General features: G+C 39.8%; 1 protein-coding gene across 6 annotated transcripts in view; it reads left to right on the plus strand.

The window, feature by feature from the left end:
• PABPC1L (poly(A) binding protein cytoplasmic 1 like) overlaps positions 1–20,282 on the plus strand; it is a 35,335-nt gene extending 15,053 nt beyond the window's left edge. For all 6 annotated transcript variants that reach the window (XM_070744706.1, XM_070744704.1, XM_070744705.1 and 3 more), the window contains 11 exons: positions 1,526–1,620; positions 5,635–5,772; positions 6,086–6,181; positions 9,634–9,900; positions 12,115–12,205; positions 12,467–12,595; positions 13,322–13,458; positions 15,831–15,924; positions 18,357–18,487; positions 19,393–19,481; positions 19,948–20,282. In XM_070744706.1, coding sequence (XP_070600807.1) covers positions 1,526–1,620; positions 5,635–5,772; positions 6,086–6,181; positions 9,634–9,900; positions 12,115–12,205; positions 12,467–12,595; positions 13,322–13,458; positions 15,831–15,924; positions 18,357–18,487; positions 19,393–19,476 — 1,262 coding nt within the window. In that variant the 3' untranslated portion in view covers positions 19,477–19,481; positions 19,948–20,282. The remainder of the gene's footprint in view (positions 1–1,525; positions 1,621–5,634; positions 5,773–6,085; positions 6,182–9,633; positions 9,901–12,114; positions 12,206–12,466; positions 12,596–13,321; positions 13,459–15,830; positions 15,925–18,356; positions 18,488–19,392; positions 19,482–19,947) is intronic.
• The last annotated feature ends 1,042 nt before the right edge of the window (positions 20,283–21,324 follow it).

Here is a 21,324-nt window from a genome sequence, read left to right on the forward strand (position 1 = left end):
GAATGAAAATGGATAATCATTATGTTTATGTTATGTACATAATTATGGAAAGCTACATTTTTACATGTAAGCTGCAGTAGTGGGCTGCTGCCCCTACAAACAGGGGGGGAAGCAGTGGTGGTAGTAAGTTTATGCACTATTTATTGAATACTTAACAGGGTTTTTTATTGTCTTTCCTTCTCTAGTACCTTAGTATGATCCTTAATTACTTTTAAAATAGGAAATATTTAAATAGTATGTTTTTACCCATAAATGCTTTAATCATTTTAATCATTATGTAGAACTAAATTTTTATAGCAATTGAAGAAAATTGAACTAGTTGCCTAATCTGTTATCATACTGAACCTTGTGAGTTCAGTACAAAACCTTAAAATGTGACTGTACCTCCTCAGCAAATAATGCTGTCTGTCATTTGTCCTTTTTGTGGCTATTCAAATAATGTGAGTTAATCAACTGAAAAAGATCCAAGCACCTATTTGAAAACTTATCTTGGTTGGTCACATGATCTTTAAACCACCACCCCTGGTCACATGATTGTCAATCCACTCCTGCCTAGTCACATGGCTGGCAAGCCACTCCTACCCGCTCACATGACCATTAAGCCACACCCACAAAATAAGCCACTTCCATAGTGTGGCAGTAAAAATTTTGCCAGCCCATCACTGGTAAGCTGGTTTAAAAATGACTTTCTTTTCAATTTCAGTTAGGAATTCCTTCCCTGTAATGATATGCAGAACCATCTGACCTGTTTGTCTTGAGGTATCTAGTTAGTACATGCACTTGGTAAAAGGAAGATTTTCAAGACATATAAAATGACATGGATGGCTGGTATTTAGAGAATAATACATTGATTTGTATGGCTAGCCATCTGATTTAAGCAACTCTGCGTCGCTCGAACTTCCATGAAACAAATTTGAATTTTCTATTGAAGAATTTGAAGACATGGAAAATACCTCCCTTGAGTAAAATTTCTCTGTGAGCCAAAGGTTTAAATGTACAGTGTTCCCTCGATTTTCGCGGGAGGTGCGTTCTGAGACTGCCCACAAAAGTCGAATTTCCGCGAAGTAGAGATGCGGAAGTAAATACACTATTTTTGGCTATGAACAGTATCACAAGCCATCCCTTAACACTTTAAACCCCTAAATCGCAATTTCCCATTCCCTTAGCAACCATTTAGATTATTACTCACCATGTTTATTTATTAAAGTTTATTTTAAAAAATGTTTTTTAAAGGCAGACGAAAGTTTGGTGATTACATATGACGTCATTGGGCGGGAAAAACCATAGTATAGGGAAAAAACCCGCAAAGTATTTTTTAATTAATATTTTTGAAAAACCGTGGTATAGACATTTTGCGAAGTTTGAACCCGCAAAAATCGAGGGAACACTGTAATAGAAGAATGTGGTACTTATTGGGGCATATCCATTACTATCCATGAATGGAGCTGAGCATCTTGTGACTCAGCACTCCATGAAAACCTTCTTTCTTGTAGTATTAGCTTAAATGTTTTTGTTCTACTTCCAGGAAAAACTTTGAGTGTCAAGGTCATGATAGATAACACTGGCCGCTCAAAAGGATTTGGCTTTGTCAATTTTGAGAATCATGAAGATGCTCAGAAGGCAAGTTTGATCTTTGTTCTTAATCTTCCTTTTTCTGTTAGAGAGCTATGATAGCAGGAAAGATTTGGGGAATATTTATTTATTTATTTATTTATTTATTTATTTATTTATTTATTTATTTATTTATTTATTTATTTATTTATTTATTTATTTATTTACTTACTTACTTACTTACTTACTTACTTACTTACTTACTTACTTACTTACTTACTTACTTACTTACTTACTTATTTATTTATGTGAATGATGAGGCAGCAGCCATCTCGATCACCGGAACATAGAGACTTTAATAAAACCACTTAGCTTTCGTTAGCGTGCTGCTAACTTCGTCAGAGTATTAAAATGCCATGGGAGACAAACATCTTTATAAAGCATTACTCAGTCTGCTCATTGCCCGCGTCACGGGGCCACACCCTTCCCTCCCCCCTGCGGTAAGCCTAATTGTGGGCTTAATCCTGCTGGCTGAAGGGAGATCTACCGCTTTTACTCGTGTCTGTTGCCTTTTTCCCTCCCCAAGGGAGGGGGTGGAGTTGTGAGGCAACGCTTCAGAGGTGTTTGGTATTCCTTTCTTCCCCCCATTGTCGTTGTTACTTTCTATAGTGGTACATGTCTGCTCTTGCAATTTTTTTACCCATGTCCTCGTCCTAGGTCTACACTGTTCTAATCCCCCCTTGTCCTCTATGTTAGACTTAAATTGTGCCCCTCCACCTCTACCTCCGTATTGCTCCAGTATGTTCCCTTGTTTCTCGTGGGGGGTTATCCCACCCTCATTTGGCTGGTTTCTATGTCTGGCCTGGGGAATTCTGCTGGGGACTGTGTCCAATCTTAATGACCCATCTCCTTTAAGTCGTTGTTGGTGCCTTAAAGCCTGGTATGCCGATGGCATATCGATGTGTCTATTTAAAGAGTTTTCATTCGAGAACCAGGCTTCTTTTAGGAGGCGACCTCCCTTGGTTTCATCCCGTGCCAAGGGAACATACTGGAGCAATACGGAGGTAGAGGTGGAGGGGCACAATTTAAGTCTAACATAGAGGACAAGGGGGGATTAGAACAGTGTAGACCTAGGACGAGGACATGGGTAAAAAAATTGCAAGAGCAGACATGTACCACTATAGAAAGTAACAACGACAATGGGGGGAAGAAAGGAATACCAAACACCTCCGAAGCGTTGCCTCACAACTCCACCCCCTCCCTTGGGGAGGGAAAAAGGCAACAGACACGAGTAAAAGCGGTAGATCTCCCTACAACCAGCAGGATTAAGCCTCACAATTCCACCCCCTCCCTTGGGGAGGGAAAAAGGCAACCAACACGAGTAAAAGCGGTAGATCTCCCTTCAGCCAGCAGGATTAAGCCCACAATTAGGCTTACCGCAGGGGGGAGGGAAGGGTGTGGCCCCGTGACGCGGGCAATGAGCAGACTGAGTAATGCTTTATAAAGATGTTTGTCTCCCACGGCATTTTAATACTCTGACGAAGTTAGCAGCACGCTAACGAAAGCTAAGTGGTTTTATTAAAGTCTCTATGTTCCGGTGATCGAGATGGCTGCTGCCTCATCATTCACGTATGTACCTGGAACTCGCATTTTTAGGACTATTCTTTATTTATTTATTTATTTATTTATTTATTTATTTATTTATTATTTAGATTTGTATGCCGCCCCTTTCCGCAGACTCGGGGCGGCTCACAGCAAGATACAGCAAATCATGACAAATCCAAATAAATTTAAAATATTTTAAAATAGAGTTTATTAGAGTTTATTTATTAGAGTTTAAGAATCTTTTTAAAAGCCTGTATCTTGCCATAGATTGAACTAGTGTTCCAATTATTTCCTCAGACTGGGGCAGTATAGCATTTCATAGAAACATAGAAGACTGACGGCAGAAAAAGACCTCATGGTCCATCTAGTCTGCCCTTATACTATTTTCTGTATTTTATCTTAGGATGGATATATGTTTATCCCAGACATGTTTAAATTCAGTTACTGTGGATTTATCTGCCACGTCTGCTGGAAGTTTGTTCCAAGGATCTACTACTCTTTCAGTAAAATAATATTTTCTCATGTTGCTTTTGATCTTTCCCCCAACTAACTTCAGATTGCGTCCCCTTGTTCTTGTGTTCACTTTCCTATTAAAAACACTTCCCTCCTGGACCTTATTTAACCCTCTGACATATTTAAATGTTTCGATCATGTCCCCCCTTTTCCTTCTGTCCTTCAGACTATACAGATTGAGTTCATTAAGTCTTTCCTGATACGTTTTATGCTTAAGACCTTCCACCATTTTTGTAGCCCGTCTTTGGACCCGTTCAATTTTGTCAATATCTTTTTGTAGGTGAGGTCTCCAGGACTGAACACAGTATTCTAAATGTGGTCTCACCAGCGCTCTATATAGCGGGATCATAATCTCCCTCTTATTCTTTGATTAGATAATAAATGCAGTTAGTATGTGACTTGCAACCAGCGGTGGGCTACGAGCCGGAATGCTAAATTGCACTTGCCACCATGGCTCATATGTTCTTGTGGGGCCAGTGCGATTTTGCTGCTGTACCTGTGGAGGTGGGAAAATTGTGCATGGAGCTGTAGGTAAAACCTCACTGTAACACTGGCGCACCTGTGGCTCCGTGCACGATTTTGCTACCTCCAGAGGTGCAGCAGCAAAATCGCGCTGGCCCCGCAAGAATTTACGAGCCGCAGTGGCGAGCACAATTTAGCGCTCCGGCTCGTAGCCCACGCCTGCTTACAACATTTCATTTAGCAACTCTTTGAAGTTACAACAGCACCAGTGATGGGCTCCTATGGGAACGATCAGGAACGCAGTTTCGGTAGCAAAATTTGGAGCTCCACCCCAGTGCACCCAATTTGCACTGAAAGATGTTGAAACAAAATGCATAAGCCACGCCCACGGTGTGGTAGTAAAAATTTTGGTAGCCCATCACTGAACAACACTAAGAAAAGCAACCTACAAGTGGTCCTCACACTTATGACTGTTGCAGCATCCCCATGGTGACATGATCAAAATGTGGGTGCCTGGCAATCAACAAGTTTCCGGACAGTTTCAGTGTTCAAGGATCATTTGATTGTCATCTGAGATCTCAAGGACTTAGAACAAAAGAACGTGAAAACATAAGAAGAGCCATGCTGAATCGGGCCAAAGCCCATCGAGTCCAGCATTCTGTGTCACACAGAATGTGTTACCTATGAGACCGCCTTCTGCCACACAAATCCCAGCGACCGGTTAGGTCCCACAGAGTTGGTCTTCTCCGGGTCCCGTCGACTAAACAATGCCGTCTGGCGGGACCCAGGGGGAGAGCCTTCTCTGTGGCGGCCCTGACCCTCTGGAATCAGCTCCCCCCCGGAGATTAGCATTGCCCCCACCCTCCTTGCCTTTCGTAAACTCCTCAAAACCCATCTTTGTCGTCAAGCTTGGGGGAACTGAGACATCTTCCCCTTGCCTATCTAGTTTCTGTGCACAACATGACTGTATGTATGTTTTTATTTACTGGGTTTTTTTAGATTTTTTATATGTATAATTGCTATTTTAGATTTTAATTATTAGATTTGTCTCTATGTACCGTTTTTATCACTGTTGTGAGCCGCCCCGAATCTACGGAGAGGGGCGGCATACAAATCTAATAAATACAAATACAAATACAGTGACCCACCAATTGTACATGGGGATCTTGAGCAGAAGAAGAAGGCAAAACCCTCCTTTTCCCTTGACACCCAAGAAATGGTACCCAAAAGAATCCTGCCTTCTGACAAACAAGGTTAATGGGAGAAGCAAGTTTCACCTAACAACGGCATGATTAATTTAACAACTGCAGTGATTTTCTTAAGAACTATGATAAAAGTTATAAAATGGTGCCCAACTCATTTAATGTGCTTTGCTTAATAATGGAGATTCTGATACCAATTGTGGCTGTAAGTCAAGGGCCACCTGTAATGAAATGATAAAGTATGAGGTGTTTTCCTGTGAAATACATTTACATCCTGGCCTGTCACCTCTTCTCACTGTAGGCCGTTGAGCAGATGGATGGAAGTGAGATCAATGACCGAACTGTATTTGTTGGCAGAGCCCAAAAAAGGATAGAGCGACAAAGTGAATTGAAGCGTAAATTTGAACAAATGAAGCAGGAACGAATGAACCGATATCAGGTAAAATGAGCTGAAGGCAAAATGTGGCTGGTACAGAACCACTGGATGTCTTTTAAAAATCCCATACTCTGTTGTTGGACTCCAAAATGCTAACTACTTTTTATCCTAGGCTCGCATGGCCACTCATCAAATAAAGCTAATCCGAAAATCCTAGATACTACTTTTAATAGCACATGAGGTTCTTTCAGCCTTGGGATACTAGATGATACCACTTTTATAAGTTATATGTATATGTCCATTACAAAACTCTTATGTCAATATCATTTATAGTAAAGAGGGGAGAAAATGACTGTGCTTGCTTGCTTGCTTTCAGGGAGTAAACTTGTATGTAAAGAACTTGGATGACACGATTGATGATGAGCATTTGAGAAAAGAATTCTCACCGTACGGAACCATCACAAGCGCCAAGGTCAGATCCTAGTACCTGAGTATCTTTGTGCATATTTGTTGCGGATGCTTGCTAGTTGTTCTCACCAATTGAAAATAGTACTGGGCTGTTTCCTTTCAGAATGCAGTTTGAACTTGTTTCATTATTTGCTTTACCAAAACCTAGTGGATGTTTTCATATGTAGGGCTGCATAATATGGAAGGAATAATAATCACAGGAGCTTTCACTTGCGGTGCAGTCCGTTACCATTCTCATCCATCCATTCATTCATTCATTCATTCATTCATTCATTCATTCATGCATACATTCATTCATTCATTCATTTGCTTAAACCACTCAATAACCAAAGCCCATTTTATGGCACCAAGTCAGTCTTCATATAATTAAAAATAATTACCTCTCTAAGCCTTGTATCTTCTGCAGTAATTTTGATTAGTATGTTTTTTATTTAAAATATTTTAATCTAATTTTTCGCTCTGAAAGCATAAAACACAAGATTTGTTTTATTTATTTATTTTATTTATTCATTCGATTTTTATGCCGCCCTTCTCCTTAGACTCAGGGCGGCTTACAACATGTTAGCAATAGCACTTTTTAACAGAGCTAGGCTATTGCCCCCACAATCCGGGTCCTCATTTTACCCACCTCAGAAGGATGGAAGGCTAAGTCAACCTTGAGCCGGTGATGAGATTTGAACTGCTGACCTTCAGATCTACAGTCAGCTTCAGTGGCCTGCAGTACAGCACTCTACCTGCTGCGCCACCCCAGCTCATGTTTTGTACAGTTGTTGAATGCAGAGGGATAGTAATATGTCTTACTGATAGATATCTGTTCCATATTGCTTGATATAACTATTAGTTTTCAATTGAAAACAACAATTTAAATTAGAGTTTTAATATTTCCAAACTTTCTTAATTTACGCTATTAATATAACAGAATAAAGCTGTTAAATACAAATCCTCAAAACTTGAACCTTAGACTGTCTACCGTTGACCTAATCCCATTCCTAAGAAGTCTGTCAGGAACGTTGAAGTTGAGAAATAGGCCATTTCTAGCCTCCAGAGGGCCTCGGGGAGAGGGAGGAAAGGTGTTTTCGCCCTCCACAGGCCTTGACTTATGGGTATGGGCACTCGCGCATGCACGATAGCGCAGTCATGCTGTTTCAGCACCAGAGGGAAAAAAGGTTCACCATCACTGTTATAGATCTTTAGCTGCTCTGTTAAGAGAGAGCATTGCCAAGGATACGTCATCATGGAAGTCTACACTTCATACACCTGGCCTGGGATGATCTCATTGCAGCCACACCAGAAACAGTTAGAGGCAGTGATGGGTAGTAAAATTTGGAGTTCCACCTCAGAGCACCCAATTTGCACTGAAAGATGTTGAAACAAAATGCATAAGCCATACCCACGGTGTGGTAGTAAAAATTTTGGTAGCCCATCACTGGTTAGAGGGTTAGTTTTCTTAGATATAGAATTAGAATTAGAACCAACTCCCCCCGGAGATTAGAATTGCCCCCACCCTCCTTGCCTTTCGTAAGCTCCTTAAAACCCACCTCTGCCGTCAGGCAAGGGGGAACTGAGATATTCTTTCCCCCTAGGCCTTTACAATTTATGCATGGTATGTTTGCTTGTAGGTACGATTGGTTTTAAAATAAGGGTTTTTTAGTTGTTGTAGTATTGGATTTACATGCTGTTTTTATTATTGTTGTTAGCCGCCCCGAGTCTACGGAGAGGGGCGGCATACAAATCAAATCAAATAAATAAAATAAAATAAAATAAAATAAAATAAAATAAAATAAAATAAAATAAAATAAAATAAAATAAAATAAAATAAAATAAAATAAAATAAAATAAAATAAAATAAAATAAAATAAAATAAAATAAAATAAAATAAAATAAAATAAAATAAAATAAAATAAAATAAAATAAAATAAAATAAAATAAAATAAAATAAAATAAAATAAAATAAAATAAAATAAAATAAAATAAAATAAAATTGTAACTGTATGGCAATGATGCTGAACCTATGGCACATGTGCCACAGGTGGCACGTGGAGCCATATCTGCTGGCACGCATGCTGTTGACCTAGCTCAGCTCCAGCACGCATGTGCTTGAAGGCCAGCTGATTTTTGGCTCACACAGAGCCTCTGGGAGGGCATACTCAGCTTATGAAGGTCCTCCCAGGGGGCAAAAGAGGGAAGCCTTTGGAGCCTGGGGAGGGTGAAAAATGGGCCTATCAAGCCAACCAAAAGTTGGGAAACGGGCCATTTCCAGCCTCCAGAGGGCCTCCCGGAGAGGCCGAGGGAAGCCATTTTCGCCCTCCTCAGGCATTAAATAGCGTACACACACGCGCATTTTCGCCCTCCTCAGGCATTAAATAGCGTACACACACGCGCTTTCGGCACCTGAAGGAAACAAGGTTCACTATCTCTGCTCTATGATGACACATTAGGACAGGGGTGGGCAATTAATTTTGCCATAGGGCCACATGAGAAATTGGGATGGTTTTAGAGGGCCGGACTAATATAATTAACTCAGTTGTATATTATTGGGTAAAACTGAGTTAATTATATTATAATTATAAATTATAAATATATTATATAATTATATAATTATATATTACATATTATATCTTGAACACCCGGTTCTTATCTAGAAAAGTTGGACTGACCTCCGCGGGCTGGTCACAGACAGCGGGTGGGCCGCATCCGGCTCTCAGGCCGCATCTTGCCCAGGTCTGCATTAGGAAGATATTATCAATGTTTTACCTCAGTGTAATATTTTATCTCATATATTGTATTGTAGACACACACACAATATATTTGTGTATTAGTGTTGTATATCAGTGATTGCACAACCTCTGTAGATGCCATATGCTAAATAAAACAAAATTTAATTGCATTGTTGTAAGAATAATAATAATAATAATTGGATAATAATTATTTATTGGATTTGTATGCCGCCCCTCTCCATAGACTCGGGGCGGCTAACAACAATAATAAAACAACATGTACAATCCAATAATAAAAAACAACTAAAACCCTTATTATAAAACCAAACATACACACAAACATACCATGCATAACTTGTAATGGCCTAGGGGGAAGGGCTATCTCAACTCCCCCATGCCTGGCGGTATAAATGAGTCTTGAGTAGTTTACAAAAGACAGGGAGGGTGGGGGCAGTTCTAATCTCCGGGGGGAGATGGTTCCAGAGAGCTGGGGCCGCCACAGAGAAGGCTCTTCCCCTGGGGCCTGCCAAACGACATTGTTTAGTCGACGGGACCTGGAGAAGGCCAACTCTGTGGGACCTTATCGGTCGCTGGGATTCGTGTGGTAGCAGGCGGTTCCGGAGGTACTCTGGTCCAATGTCAATCATCTTGACTGGTTTGATCATACTGACCAGAGTGGTCATCCCTGTCTGTGATGGAGTCATGGGCTTAGTGGACTTTGTTTTAATTTTCCATTTAGGTAATGACCGACGGCGAACACAGCAAAGGTTTCGGGTTTGTATGTTTTTCTTCCCCAGAAGAAGCGACCAAGGCTGTGACTGAAATGAATGGACGTATTGTCAGCACTAAGCCTTTGTATGTTGCCCTTGCCCAACGCAAAGAAGAGAGAAAAGCCATTCTCACCAACCAATACATGCAGAGGATGGCCTCCCTGAGGGCCTTTCCTGGTCCTTTCCTATGTTCTTTCCACCCTTCTGCGAGCTACTTCCTGCCTTCAGTTCCACAGGTAAGACCCATAAGAGTATCACTTCCATTAAAGAGGAATAAATCAAGCTAACAGCATTTGGCAGCTTAGAACTCAAGGAAGTTCTAAGTGAGAGGGGAGTGAGATGCATTCCCCACAGAGAGATAAACGATTTATCGAATCCTTAAAATATTACAATGAAAAACTAGAAAAAAAATAGATTTTGGGTACCATGTAACACTAAGTTAGAATTTTGTTAGGGCCTACTCCATTCTTATGGATTATTGAATTGGCATTTAGAGAGAACAGTTCTGAGGCGAGTAGCGAACTGATTGATCATTTCCCCCTCTGCTTGTGACATCCAGGAGAATTGATGGCAAAAACCTCTAGCTGGCTTCGTAGGCTTGAAGTGAGCGGCTAGCTTGGATGAGAGAGTGTCCCAGGAAACTGAGTTCGCCGGTTCAGGGTCAGTGAGGGTTTCTGCCAGCTCAAAAATCTGTGTGCCACAGTAATTGAGGAAAAGGGCACGCTTGCGGCCGCTGTCGGCGTCTTTCATGCCGGCCGCTTCCAAAAATATTTCAAACTTCGCCATGTAGGCTGTCCAGGTCATTCTTTCTGGGTCAAAGAATTCAGGTGGCTGGACTACCGATGGAGTAGCCATGATAGCACATGGAGGGTCGGTTTCCTCGTCGCCAATGTAATAACTCTCAAAGCAAGGTTGAATCAAACAAGGTTTATTTCGTTAACAGGACAAGGAAGTCAATTCAGGGAAGAAGCAATGGAGTATTGAGAGTATATACCCTGTTTCCCCGATAGTAAGACACCCCCGATTGTAAGACGTATCGGGGGTTTCAGGGGTTTCGGCTAATATAAGCCGTACCCCGAAAGTAAGACATATGTCTTACTTTCGGGGAAACACGGGGGTATTGCCGCCTCCCTCTCATCTAGCTGCGCGCCGCCTCCTGCCCACGTCCGCACCGTCCTCCTCTCCATACGTCGCTGCGTCTGCCACCTCCCTCTGATCTTAATGAGCGCCGCCTTCTGCCCACTTCCGCGCCGCCCCCCTCCATACGTCACCGCGTCTAAATGTTAATTTTATGGTTAAAACAAAAAATTCGACAATTTTTTTCCAATATAAGACATACCCCGAAAGTAAGACATAGTGGGGCTTTTGGGGATAAAAAGAAAGTAAGACACTGTCTTACTTTCGGGGAGTTCTCCTATTTATACAATCTAGGCCAGCAACAGGGCAGTTTTACAAAGATACATTTTAAGCACCAAAAGAAGGCAACCAATCAACATGCAATAAACAAATCTGAACTTTTGACTTTTACCCTGTCTGGGTAGGTCACCCAGGCAAATATCTAACAGGTATTATTTCCCCAAGGTAATTATGCACTCTGTGAAGAAGTATTATTTCGGCTAATCAAAATCTAATCTTTATTTGAACGCACTCAAATTAGAAGTCTGGAAAACAATAAGAATAAGAAACAAAGTGAATTGTTGCATGTGAATAGAGGTTTCGTCATTGTTCATTCACCATGCTCTGATTGAAATTTGTAGTCCAGTACATTTGGAACTCACTAGGTTGACAATAGCTTCATATAGTCATCTCCATCAAGTAACATCATTCAATTATGCATGCAACTGAAGGTAGAGTGGGAAATAAAAAGAAGACAATAGCAAAACATTTTCATATTGTTGCCATGAAACTTGCCTGGGTATGTTAATGAATTCATCATCAATCATTGAGTTAGATCTGAAATTCCCAATCTGGAGGTACCAAAATATGGAAAAAGTACTTAGATTTATAATCCTAGTGCAGGATAGGATAACAATCTATAATAATACAAAAATTTATAATTTTGTACATGGAAATACAAAAATAAAAACATAATAGAACTTACAAAATCCCCGTAGAGTAGAGTAGAGTAGAGTAGAGTAAAGATAGGATATAATAATAATAATAATAATAATAATAATAATAATTATTATTATTATTATTATTATTATTATTATTATTGTTATTGTTATTATTATTATTATTATTATTTAATAATAATTTATTAGATTTGTATGCCGCCCCTCTCTGCAAACTCGGGGTGGCTCACAACAATAATAATAACAATATGACAATATAGAATAGAATAGAATAGATGCACCAACACCATGTTGGTTCCTTTGCATGTTTCAAAATGTTAAATACTGTGTTGGTTTATATGCATTGTCATGCTAACTTATTTTCTTTCTTCTCAGCCACAAACTAGAACTACTTTCTACAGTCCTAGCCCAGTTGCACCAATCCGCCCGGCCCCTCGCTGGAACACTCAATCCTCCAGACCCCCTCGTGAGTTGTAATGTTATTATCCAGAAAATGTATCTGTGAATGTAAGGAAATGAGGTTGCACATGTGTGAAGTTCTTCCTTTAATGTCATGGTGCAGGACTAAGGAATGTTCTTAAAATAGCAACCAAACTGTAATTCAAATATTATAGAGTGGTGTGCATGGCTGGTAACCTTGTAGTGAGAACGAACCAGAATTCTGGTATTAACTATTGCTATTATCTCATCCATAAATGTCTGACTGAAGGTATTTAATTGTTGTTAGCATCCTATCATGCAGCTTCTCCAATGGTAAGACATAGTGGACCCCCTCGCCGCCTCCTCTCTAACATCAGCACTATGAGACAAGCCTCCACTCAAGTTCCTAGAGTACCATCCACTGGCCAGAGAGTGGGTAGGTTTGGGGCTTTTGCTAGCCCATCGTCCAGATGAATGCAATTTATATCTTTCAAGGGAATGGGTTTGCCTTGGTTTCGGAATCACTGACCGGAAACAGGGAGGAAAATTTTGCACAATGAATTCTACAACATGTTACTTATTTCTTAACATAAAAGCTATGTTTGGGAAGTCTGTTGCTGTATGACTGGAAAATATAATCTGAGAATATAGTACATTGCAATGCTAAATCTTAAATTAAAAATAAATCTAAATTAAATTTCTTTTGGCTTACTGAGCAAGCCCGTGAGCCAAAACGAATAGGTTTACAAAAAGCTAAAACAAGTAAGACACATTAGAATAGAATAGAATAGAATAGAATTTTATTGGCCAAGTGTGATTGGACACACAAGGAATTTGTCTTGGTGCATATGCTCTCAGCGTACATAAAATAAAATATACATTTGTCAAGAATCATGTGGTACGACACTTAATGATTGTCATAGGGATCAAATAAGCAATGAAGAAGCAATATTAATAAAAATCTTAGGATATAAGCAACAAGTTACAGTCATACAGTCAACATGGGAGGAAATGGGTGATAGGAATAATGAGAAAAACTAGTAGAATAGAAGTGCAGATTTAGTAGAAAGTCTGACAGTGTTGAGGGAATTAAAAAAAATAAACATGTAATATTGTGCAACAATTAAAGCCTTGCTTCAAAATATTTCTGGTTTCATTCCAGCCAACATTGGAACCCAGACCAGTAGCGCAGGAGCATCCTCTCCAACCTTCTCACGTGGAATCCCGCAGTACAAGTATTCTTCAGCCGTGAGGAATGTCCACCCTTTGGGCGCAGTATCATCTCTGCCAATGCAACAGGTCTCTACTCTTCCATTCTGCACTTAAAATACACACTTAGATGCAGAACCTAACTGCTCTTAGATAGGTTATTTTTTAGATATTTAATATGGCAAATTGTAGCACAGCTGGGATTCTGATTTGGGAGTGGTCTTAAGTTTTATTTATTTATTTATTTATTTAGTTAGTTAGTTAGTTAGTTAGTTAGTTAGTTAGTTAGTTAGTCCAATACACAATGAGGGTTTTAGTGGGTATATATCTATATACACATAGTAAAATACATGATGAAGGTTATAGAGGAGATACCCATAGTAAAATATATCTAAGAAATAATAGAAAAGAAGATATAGTAATAGAACATATCAAGGAAAGAATAGAAGAAGAGATATAGGAATAGAAGAAAGGTATAGGAGATATAAGAGAGCAATAGGACAGGGGACGGAAGGCACTCTAGTGCACTCACTCACAGTTCACTCTAGTGAACTCACTCACAGAGAAACCAATGAATCAGATCATTAGCCAGTTCATGTTTGCACACTTGGTTGATCAGATTAGAATAGCAGATTATCAATAACATTCTGTTCCTATGTTTCTCTCCAGATGGAAATAGAGAGCACTGTACTCCTGACATTCCTACTGCTATTATTACACTCAAAATACAAGATTGTTCTCTTCTGCATCTGATTACACAAAAACATACCTTGATTTATTTTTTTTTAAATACAAATATAGGATTGAGAGGATGCTGCAAGATACTTTCAGTATTTGTCCAGTGGTCAGAACATAGTGGAGATCTTTGGACTGTAATGATGGACAGCAGCTTTCCATTCTTTAAGACAACCCCGCTTTCAGAAATTGAGGTTTAGGTCTATGGCAGTAATGGTGAATTCCTTTTCCTGGTGTGCCGAAGGGGCATGTGCGTATGTGCGAGTGCCCATGCCCACAATTCAATGCCTGGGAATGGTGAAAATGGCCTCCTCCGTCCTTCTCAGAGGCTCTCTGGAGTCCTGAAACAGCCCATTTCCTAAACTCTTGTGGGCCTGGTAGGCCCGTTTTTTGCCCACCCCAGGCTCCAGAGGCAAAAATGCCCTCCCAGAACCTCCACTCTGGGTGAGCTAAAAATCAGCTGGCTGGCACACACATGCACATTGGAATTGAGCTAGGGTAACAACTTGCATGCCAGCAGATATGGCTCCACGTGCCACCTGTGGCACCCATGCCATAGGTTTACCATCATGAGTCTATAGCTTTCAGTATGAAAAGGAGATATTATACAACAACATTCCATCTTTTAAGTTAACTTAAGCTATATATTGATTACTGCATAGTGTACAGAAATCAAAGGTACTGTATTGTTTCTTCAATTCGGCCAGGAGGAAGAATAAATTCTTTTGCTGGATAAGATTTGAGTTGGACTGATGCTTATTGGACAGGGAGTCACTGCTCATGGTCACTCATGCCCTTATCATCTCGAGGTTCGACTACTGCAACACTCTCTACATGGGGCTACCTCTGAAGAGTGTTCGGAAACTTCAGATCATGCAGAATGCAGCCGCGCGAGCAGTCATGGGTCGTCCAAGATACACCCATGTTTCATTAACACTCCACGGCTTGCACTGGTTGCCGACTAGTTTCCGGACACAATTCAAAGTGTTGGTGATAACCTATAAGGCCCTACATGGCATCAGATCAGAATACCTAAGGGACTGCTTTCTGCTGCACGAATCCCAGCAGTCGATTAGGTCCCACAGAGTTGGCCTTCTCTGGGTCCCATCAACTAAACAATGCCGTCTGGCAGGGCCTAGGGGAAGAGCCTTCTCTGTGGCGGCCCTGGCCCTCTGGAATCAACTCCCCCCAGAGATTCGAACTGCCCCCACCCTCCTCATCTTCCACAAGACCCTAAAGACTTATCTATGTTGCCAGGCATGGGGCAATTAATGTATCTCCTTCTCTGACCATTAAAAGTTATCTGTGGCTGTGACTGTATTGTATTTGTTTTTAATGATAGCGGGGGTTTAGTCATAGTTTTAATTATTAGATTTGTATTATATTATATTGTTCTTTTGTTGTTGTGAGCCGCCCCGAGTCTTCGGAGAGGGGCGGCATACAAGTCTAATAAATAATAATAATAATAATAATAATAATAATAATAATAATAATAATAATAAAAATAAAAATAAAAATAAAAATAATAATCTTCTTAATCATCATCATTATTATTATTATTATTATTATTATTATTATTATTATTATTATTATTATAGCTGCTATATGAGTTTGCAAAGAGAAGAAAATTCCTAACCAATGCCTACTTCCAAAAGAGTCATCAGTTGATATTAATTTGGTTGGAATGGAAAGGCTCTTCTCAGTATATTTTGTTTCTTGGGATTTAGGCTATAGAATCAGTCATTCATATCCATGGACAGGAGCCTTTGACCACAACTATGCTGGCTTCCGCACCTCTTCAAGAACAGAAACAAATACTTGGTGAGTGGTGTGTATTTTCTAGTAGGCAGCCCTTTCCCCCTCGGCCAGAACTCTCTCATGGAAAAAAAAGTTTTATGTTTACCATAGTTTAGTTTAGAAAACAATGTTTCTAAAAATAGCATGTAGTTCAATCAATCAGAATAAAGCTGGATATTTTCTAGTCCAATCCATTGCTCAAGGAGGAGGACCCTATACCATTTCAGGCTGTCCAATCTCTTCTTAAAAACCTCCAGTGATGAATCACTCACAACTTCTGTGGGTTAATTGTTCTCACTGTTAGGAAGTTCCTCCTTAATTCCAGGTTGTTTCCCTCTTTGGTTAATTTCCCTCCATTTTTCTTGTCAATGGATGTACATGTACTGCTTGTAACAACAGTAATTGGGACTGAAAACTGTATTGCTAAGCAACATGGTTGTAAAATGGGATGTCATGTGACTGCACCAACTTATTAATGCAGTTCTGGTTGCTGAAATTAACAAAATCATTTCTGGTTGTTACGTGCAGTGTCATGTGATCACCATTTGTGACTTCCTGCTTCCTTCCCCATTGACTATCCTTGTCCGAAGTCGGCTGTGAATAGTGCAAATGGGACCATGTGGACATGGAACACCACAGCCATTGTAATTGCATGCCAGTTGCAAGTGTTTGAATTGCAATCACCTGACCGTGACATGTAGTGTGCAGCGGCAGCCAAAAATGCTAATACAATCCTTGGTTGTATAAACAGAGGCATAGAATCAAAATCACATGAAGTTTTAGTACCACTTAAGAAAGCCTTAGTAAGCCCACACCTGGAATACCGCATCTGGGTTTTGTTACATTACAAAAAAGACATTGAAACTTAAACAATTAAGTTAAAACAATTAAGACACATTATTACTTTTAATATCAAGCGTAACCCAATAAACTAAATTTATGGTTTAATTGGATTAAATGTATTGACAGCAGACTGGTGAAAATGTTACTTCTAGAGCCTGCTCTGGACAAAAGGCTCACCAAGAGTTTATGTCTGATATAATATTTCTTCCTGGAGTGTCATCGGGTATATTTTTCTACTTTTGTACCATATATCATGCATGTGAAATCTGGCAAGGCTATTACAGATCTGTATCTTCCCAGATTTGGGTGCAAGGTAGAACTGTGCTATTTTAAAAGATTTTTTAAAAAAAATAAATTGAAACTTTGGGAAAAGTGCAAAGAACAACAACGAAGACGATTAAAGGGCCTGGAGACTAAAACATATGAAGAACAGTTGTGGCAGTTGGATTTGGCTAATCTAGAGAAAAGAAGAACTAGGGAAGACATAATAGTAGTATACCAGTATTTGAGAGGCTGCCATAAAGAGGAGGGTGTCAATTTATTCTCCAAAGCACCAGAGGGCAGGATAAGAAACAATGGATGGAAACTAATCAAAGAGAGAAGTAACGTGGAATTAAGGAGAAACTTCCTAACAGTGAGACAATTAACCATTGGAACAACTTGCGTTCAGTGAGCAGTAGTTACTACAGTACTTGTCATTTTTTCATCTCTGATTGAGAAGGATTCTTGGGTAGATCTTATCCGCCAAAACATTTAATGATGGTAAACAAAAGTCATAAAAAGTAACTCCCAACTATCTCATATTAAAAGTGAAATAAGGAAGGATTTGACTTTCAATTGAGTCCGGTGATATTCATGCATATCTGAAGAAGAGTTTTCAAAATATTTCTAGAATTTTTCAAGAGGCTTGGGGATTAAAAAAATCAGGCAGATTTCACTCTGACTATATCTACAGTTTTTCTCCTTCATCTTGTACTCCCTTTGAATAAATTGCATATCAAATGCCTTCTATTTCTCCCCTATTTTTGTGAAGTGTGTTGGATTGAGAATGAGAGTCCCAAAGACAACCAGCCAGCTCATATTTCAGGCCTGAAGAATTGGAATTCAGTGTCTGTAGTGTTTTGTAGTCCAGTACTTTAGCCACTACTGTACACCAGACTGTCAGTTGGGTTGTCTGCATTATTTGTGTATCATCTTTTAACCGTGGAGAGCACATAGGTTGCAGAGGAGGATGAAATCTGCCTGGTCAGTTTACCCAACCGCTTAATGACAGAACATTGACAGGTCTAGGTCCGAGGCACTGGTGGTCCATCTGAGGTTCTACTTCCCATGCTAATGAGCCTAACTTTTCAGATATGGATTCCCTAGCAATGGTGATGACTAGCTAAGAAGCTGCCATTTAAAATTTTCCACAGTACCTGGCAATGATCACTATATATTAGCTATTTCAAAGATTTTAGCAAACTTCTCAGACCCAGAGTCTTGTGTTGATGGGCTGGATAAAAATTAGATGCTGAAATAGAACTGGCTGTTGGACTTCATAAAACACAAGATAAGTTCAGGTTTCCCAGGACTTCCTTTTTTAATCCTTTTTTATTTTTTGCTATGCATAGGTGAACGTCTCTATCCTCTAATTCATGCAAAACACCCCACCCTGGCTGGGAAGATTACAGGCATGCTGTTGGAGATAGATAATTCTGATCTGCTACTTATGCTGGAGTCACCAGAATCACTTTATTCTAAGGTACTGGGATTCCATGCTTAAAAATGCCCTAATTCTGCCATTCCATATTTTTCAAGTGAAATGAACTATCCTACTTTGTGTTAGATTAGTCTGTACAGTTAATTTGTCTCACTAGCATCTCTATGGCTGTTTTTTCCTAAGCAGAGTGATTTTCCACCTGCTTTGTTCTTTTATATCTCCTGATTATTCCTTGTGCAATTGTAAAAATTGGGGTTATGTAATTGTCCTTTAAGTGTTGTATGGATCCACCAATGCATACCTGGTTTAACTTTTCAATGATGATCCATTATAATGATAGCACGAGGGAAGAACAGAGACCAAGAGCCGAGAGATTTTAACTGTAGAGTATTCACTCTTACACACCTTCACTCCTGTTTCAACCTTGTGAGCATAGGGATACTGGAAGAGTGATAGCAAATGTTCACCTGGTCTATTGTACTGCCTCCTGTAATGGCCAACTAGATGCCTCTAGAAAGGATGACAGATGAACTGGACTATAAAGACAACTTCCCAGATCTGTTAAACAGGGGCCATTTCACAAAAGTAGTTAAATAATTATCTCGTATGTTAATTTAGTCATCTCCAACTTGAGATTCAATTGGAATTGGAGCCAAAGAATTCTGGGACTGATCATCTTAGAGCATCAGTAGAGCTCTGGAGAAGCATGCACTAGTGTAGCATGCACATAGCCAGCAACATTCATACAAATCTAATTAATAATAATAATAATAATAATAATAATAATAATAATAACAACAACAACAACAACAATAATAACATTCAAGTGGAGCCTCCTTTTAAGGGCTTTGTCCTGGTTGTGTGTCTGATTGTTCGGATGCAGAAACAATATTTTAAACTCTGCAATCAGCTGTTCTAAACTCCAATCTTGCCTTTGCCTTTGTTAGATTGATGAAGCGGTAGCCGTGCTTCAAGCCCACCAGATGTCTGAAGCAACCCACAAGAGCAGTTCAATGGCATTTCACCCTTGACGAAGGTGCGCTGAGTGAGCATTACCTGCTGAGACTAGTTTTCCATTTCCTTCCTCTTCCCCACTTATAAGCATTACTTTCCATTGCATAGAATGCCTTAACACAGTGTTTGGTCAATCTCTACAATTTTAAAACACATGGACTTCAACCCCCATAATTTCTAGGAGTGATATCCACACATTTGAAAGTTGAAAAGACTGAGAAATATAGCTTTAGCAGGGAATGAATCTGGATAGTATAATCGATTTAAAGTGCACGTAGACTGCAGGAAGAGAGCTCTTTGGGAGAGCACATCTAATTTACAATTGAGGTACTGGATGCAAATGGTGACTTTCACATTGAAATGAAAAAAAAAAGATTTAAAAACAAATTGTTGCTGAGGCTGTGAAGCTAAAAAAAAAAGCTCTGGAAAACCTGTTAAATAAAATTAGCCTTGGCTTCTCCAATTAAAACTAAAATATGTCGTTGCAGGAAAATAAGAAAATGGACAATCCCAGCTGAATAGAGGACAAAAGCTTCATGTTACCGGAAATGTTGTGAATATCCCTTTAAAGTAGTTGTTCTGGCAAAAATCTAGCCTTATTTGAATTGTTTTCTTTTTTGCACTGAATAGCTATTATAGTAATGTAATCATGGTATATATATAAGGATGCAGTAGGAAGATGAAAATGGAACAAAATTATTCTCTTATGTTTTTTGCAAATTTATTTTTCAATCCTGGTTCTTTTTGGTAACACATGTTTGAGAACCTGTAACAACATTTTATTTATTCCTGCTGTTGACTTGATAAAATAGCTGAAACGTCATTTCACCAACCTGTCTTCTTTTCTAGATGCTACTCTCTACATTTACTGTAGACAACCAATTTTATTTTGTTTTTTGGGTAGATTCAAAACTTTTCTGATACTTATTGTATTTATTTTGTTCAGTTTATATAACTGTGTACCTGCAAATAATTCTGGCTACTAGCTTTGAAATGAGCAAAGGAATATAAATAATAAAAACCCAAGAGGAAAAATACCATTTAAAAGCACACAGATCTGTCGCATCAAAATTCACCAGGATTGAAATCGCTGTTGCTAAGAGTGATATCAACCATTATTGCTTAGCAATGGCAGTTTTGGCAGGCCTGGTTGCCATTGTTTAGTGACAACCATACGGCTCCGTAAGTGAGGACATGGCTGTGACTTCCTGCTAGTTTCCCTGATTTTTGCTTGTGGAAGTTGTCAGGAAACATCAGAAAATTTGACATTAGAACTGCAACTCACTGTGGTGGCCAGAGCTACAAGGACCTGTCATAAGGAGCATTCAGGCTGTCATAACTTTGAACCGTTGAATCTGAGGACTGCCTATAGCAGTGATGGCAAACCTTTTTTCTCTTGGGTGCCAAAATAGCATGTGTGTGTGTTATCACGCATGTGTGTTATCGCGCATGCGTGAGTGCCTGCATCCATAATTCAATGCCCAGGGAGGGTGAAAACAGCTTCCCTCACTCCCCAGAGGCTGAAATGGCCCGTTTCCCCCCAGAGGCCGAAAATGGCCTGTTTCCCAACTTCTAGTGGGCCCAGTAGGCTTGTATTTTGCCCTCACCAGGCTCCAAAGCCTTCCCTGGAGCTAGGGGAGGGTAAAACGCCCTCCTCCATCCCCCTAGAGCAGCGATGGCGAACCTATGACACGTGTATCACAGGTGGCACACAGAGCCATATCAGCTGGCACGCAAGCTGTTGCTCCAGCTCAGTTCTAACATGTACGTGTGCCAGCCAGCTGATTTTTGGCTCAGACAGATGCTCTGGGAGGGCGTTTTTGGCTTCCAGAGAGCTCCGGAGGGGAAGGGGGAGGATGTATTTT

The sequence above is a fragment of the Erythrolamprus reginae genome, chromosome 3 (genome assembly GCF_031021105.1).
Source record: "Erythrolamprus reginae isolate rEryReg1 chromosome 3, rEryReg1.hap1, whole genome shotgun sequence".
In the NCBI taxonomy this organism is placed as follows: domain Eukaryota; kingdom Metazoa; phylum Chordata; class Lepidosauria; order Squamata; family Dipsadidae; genus Erythrolamprus; species Erythrolamprus reginae.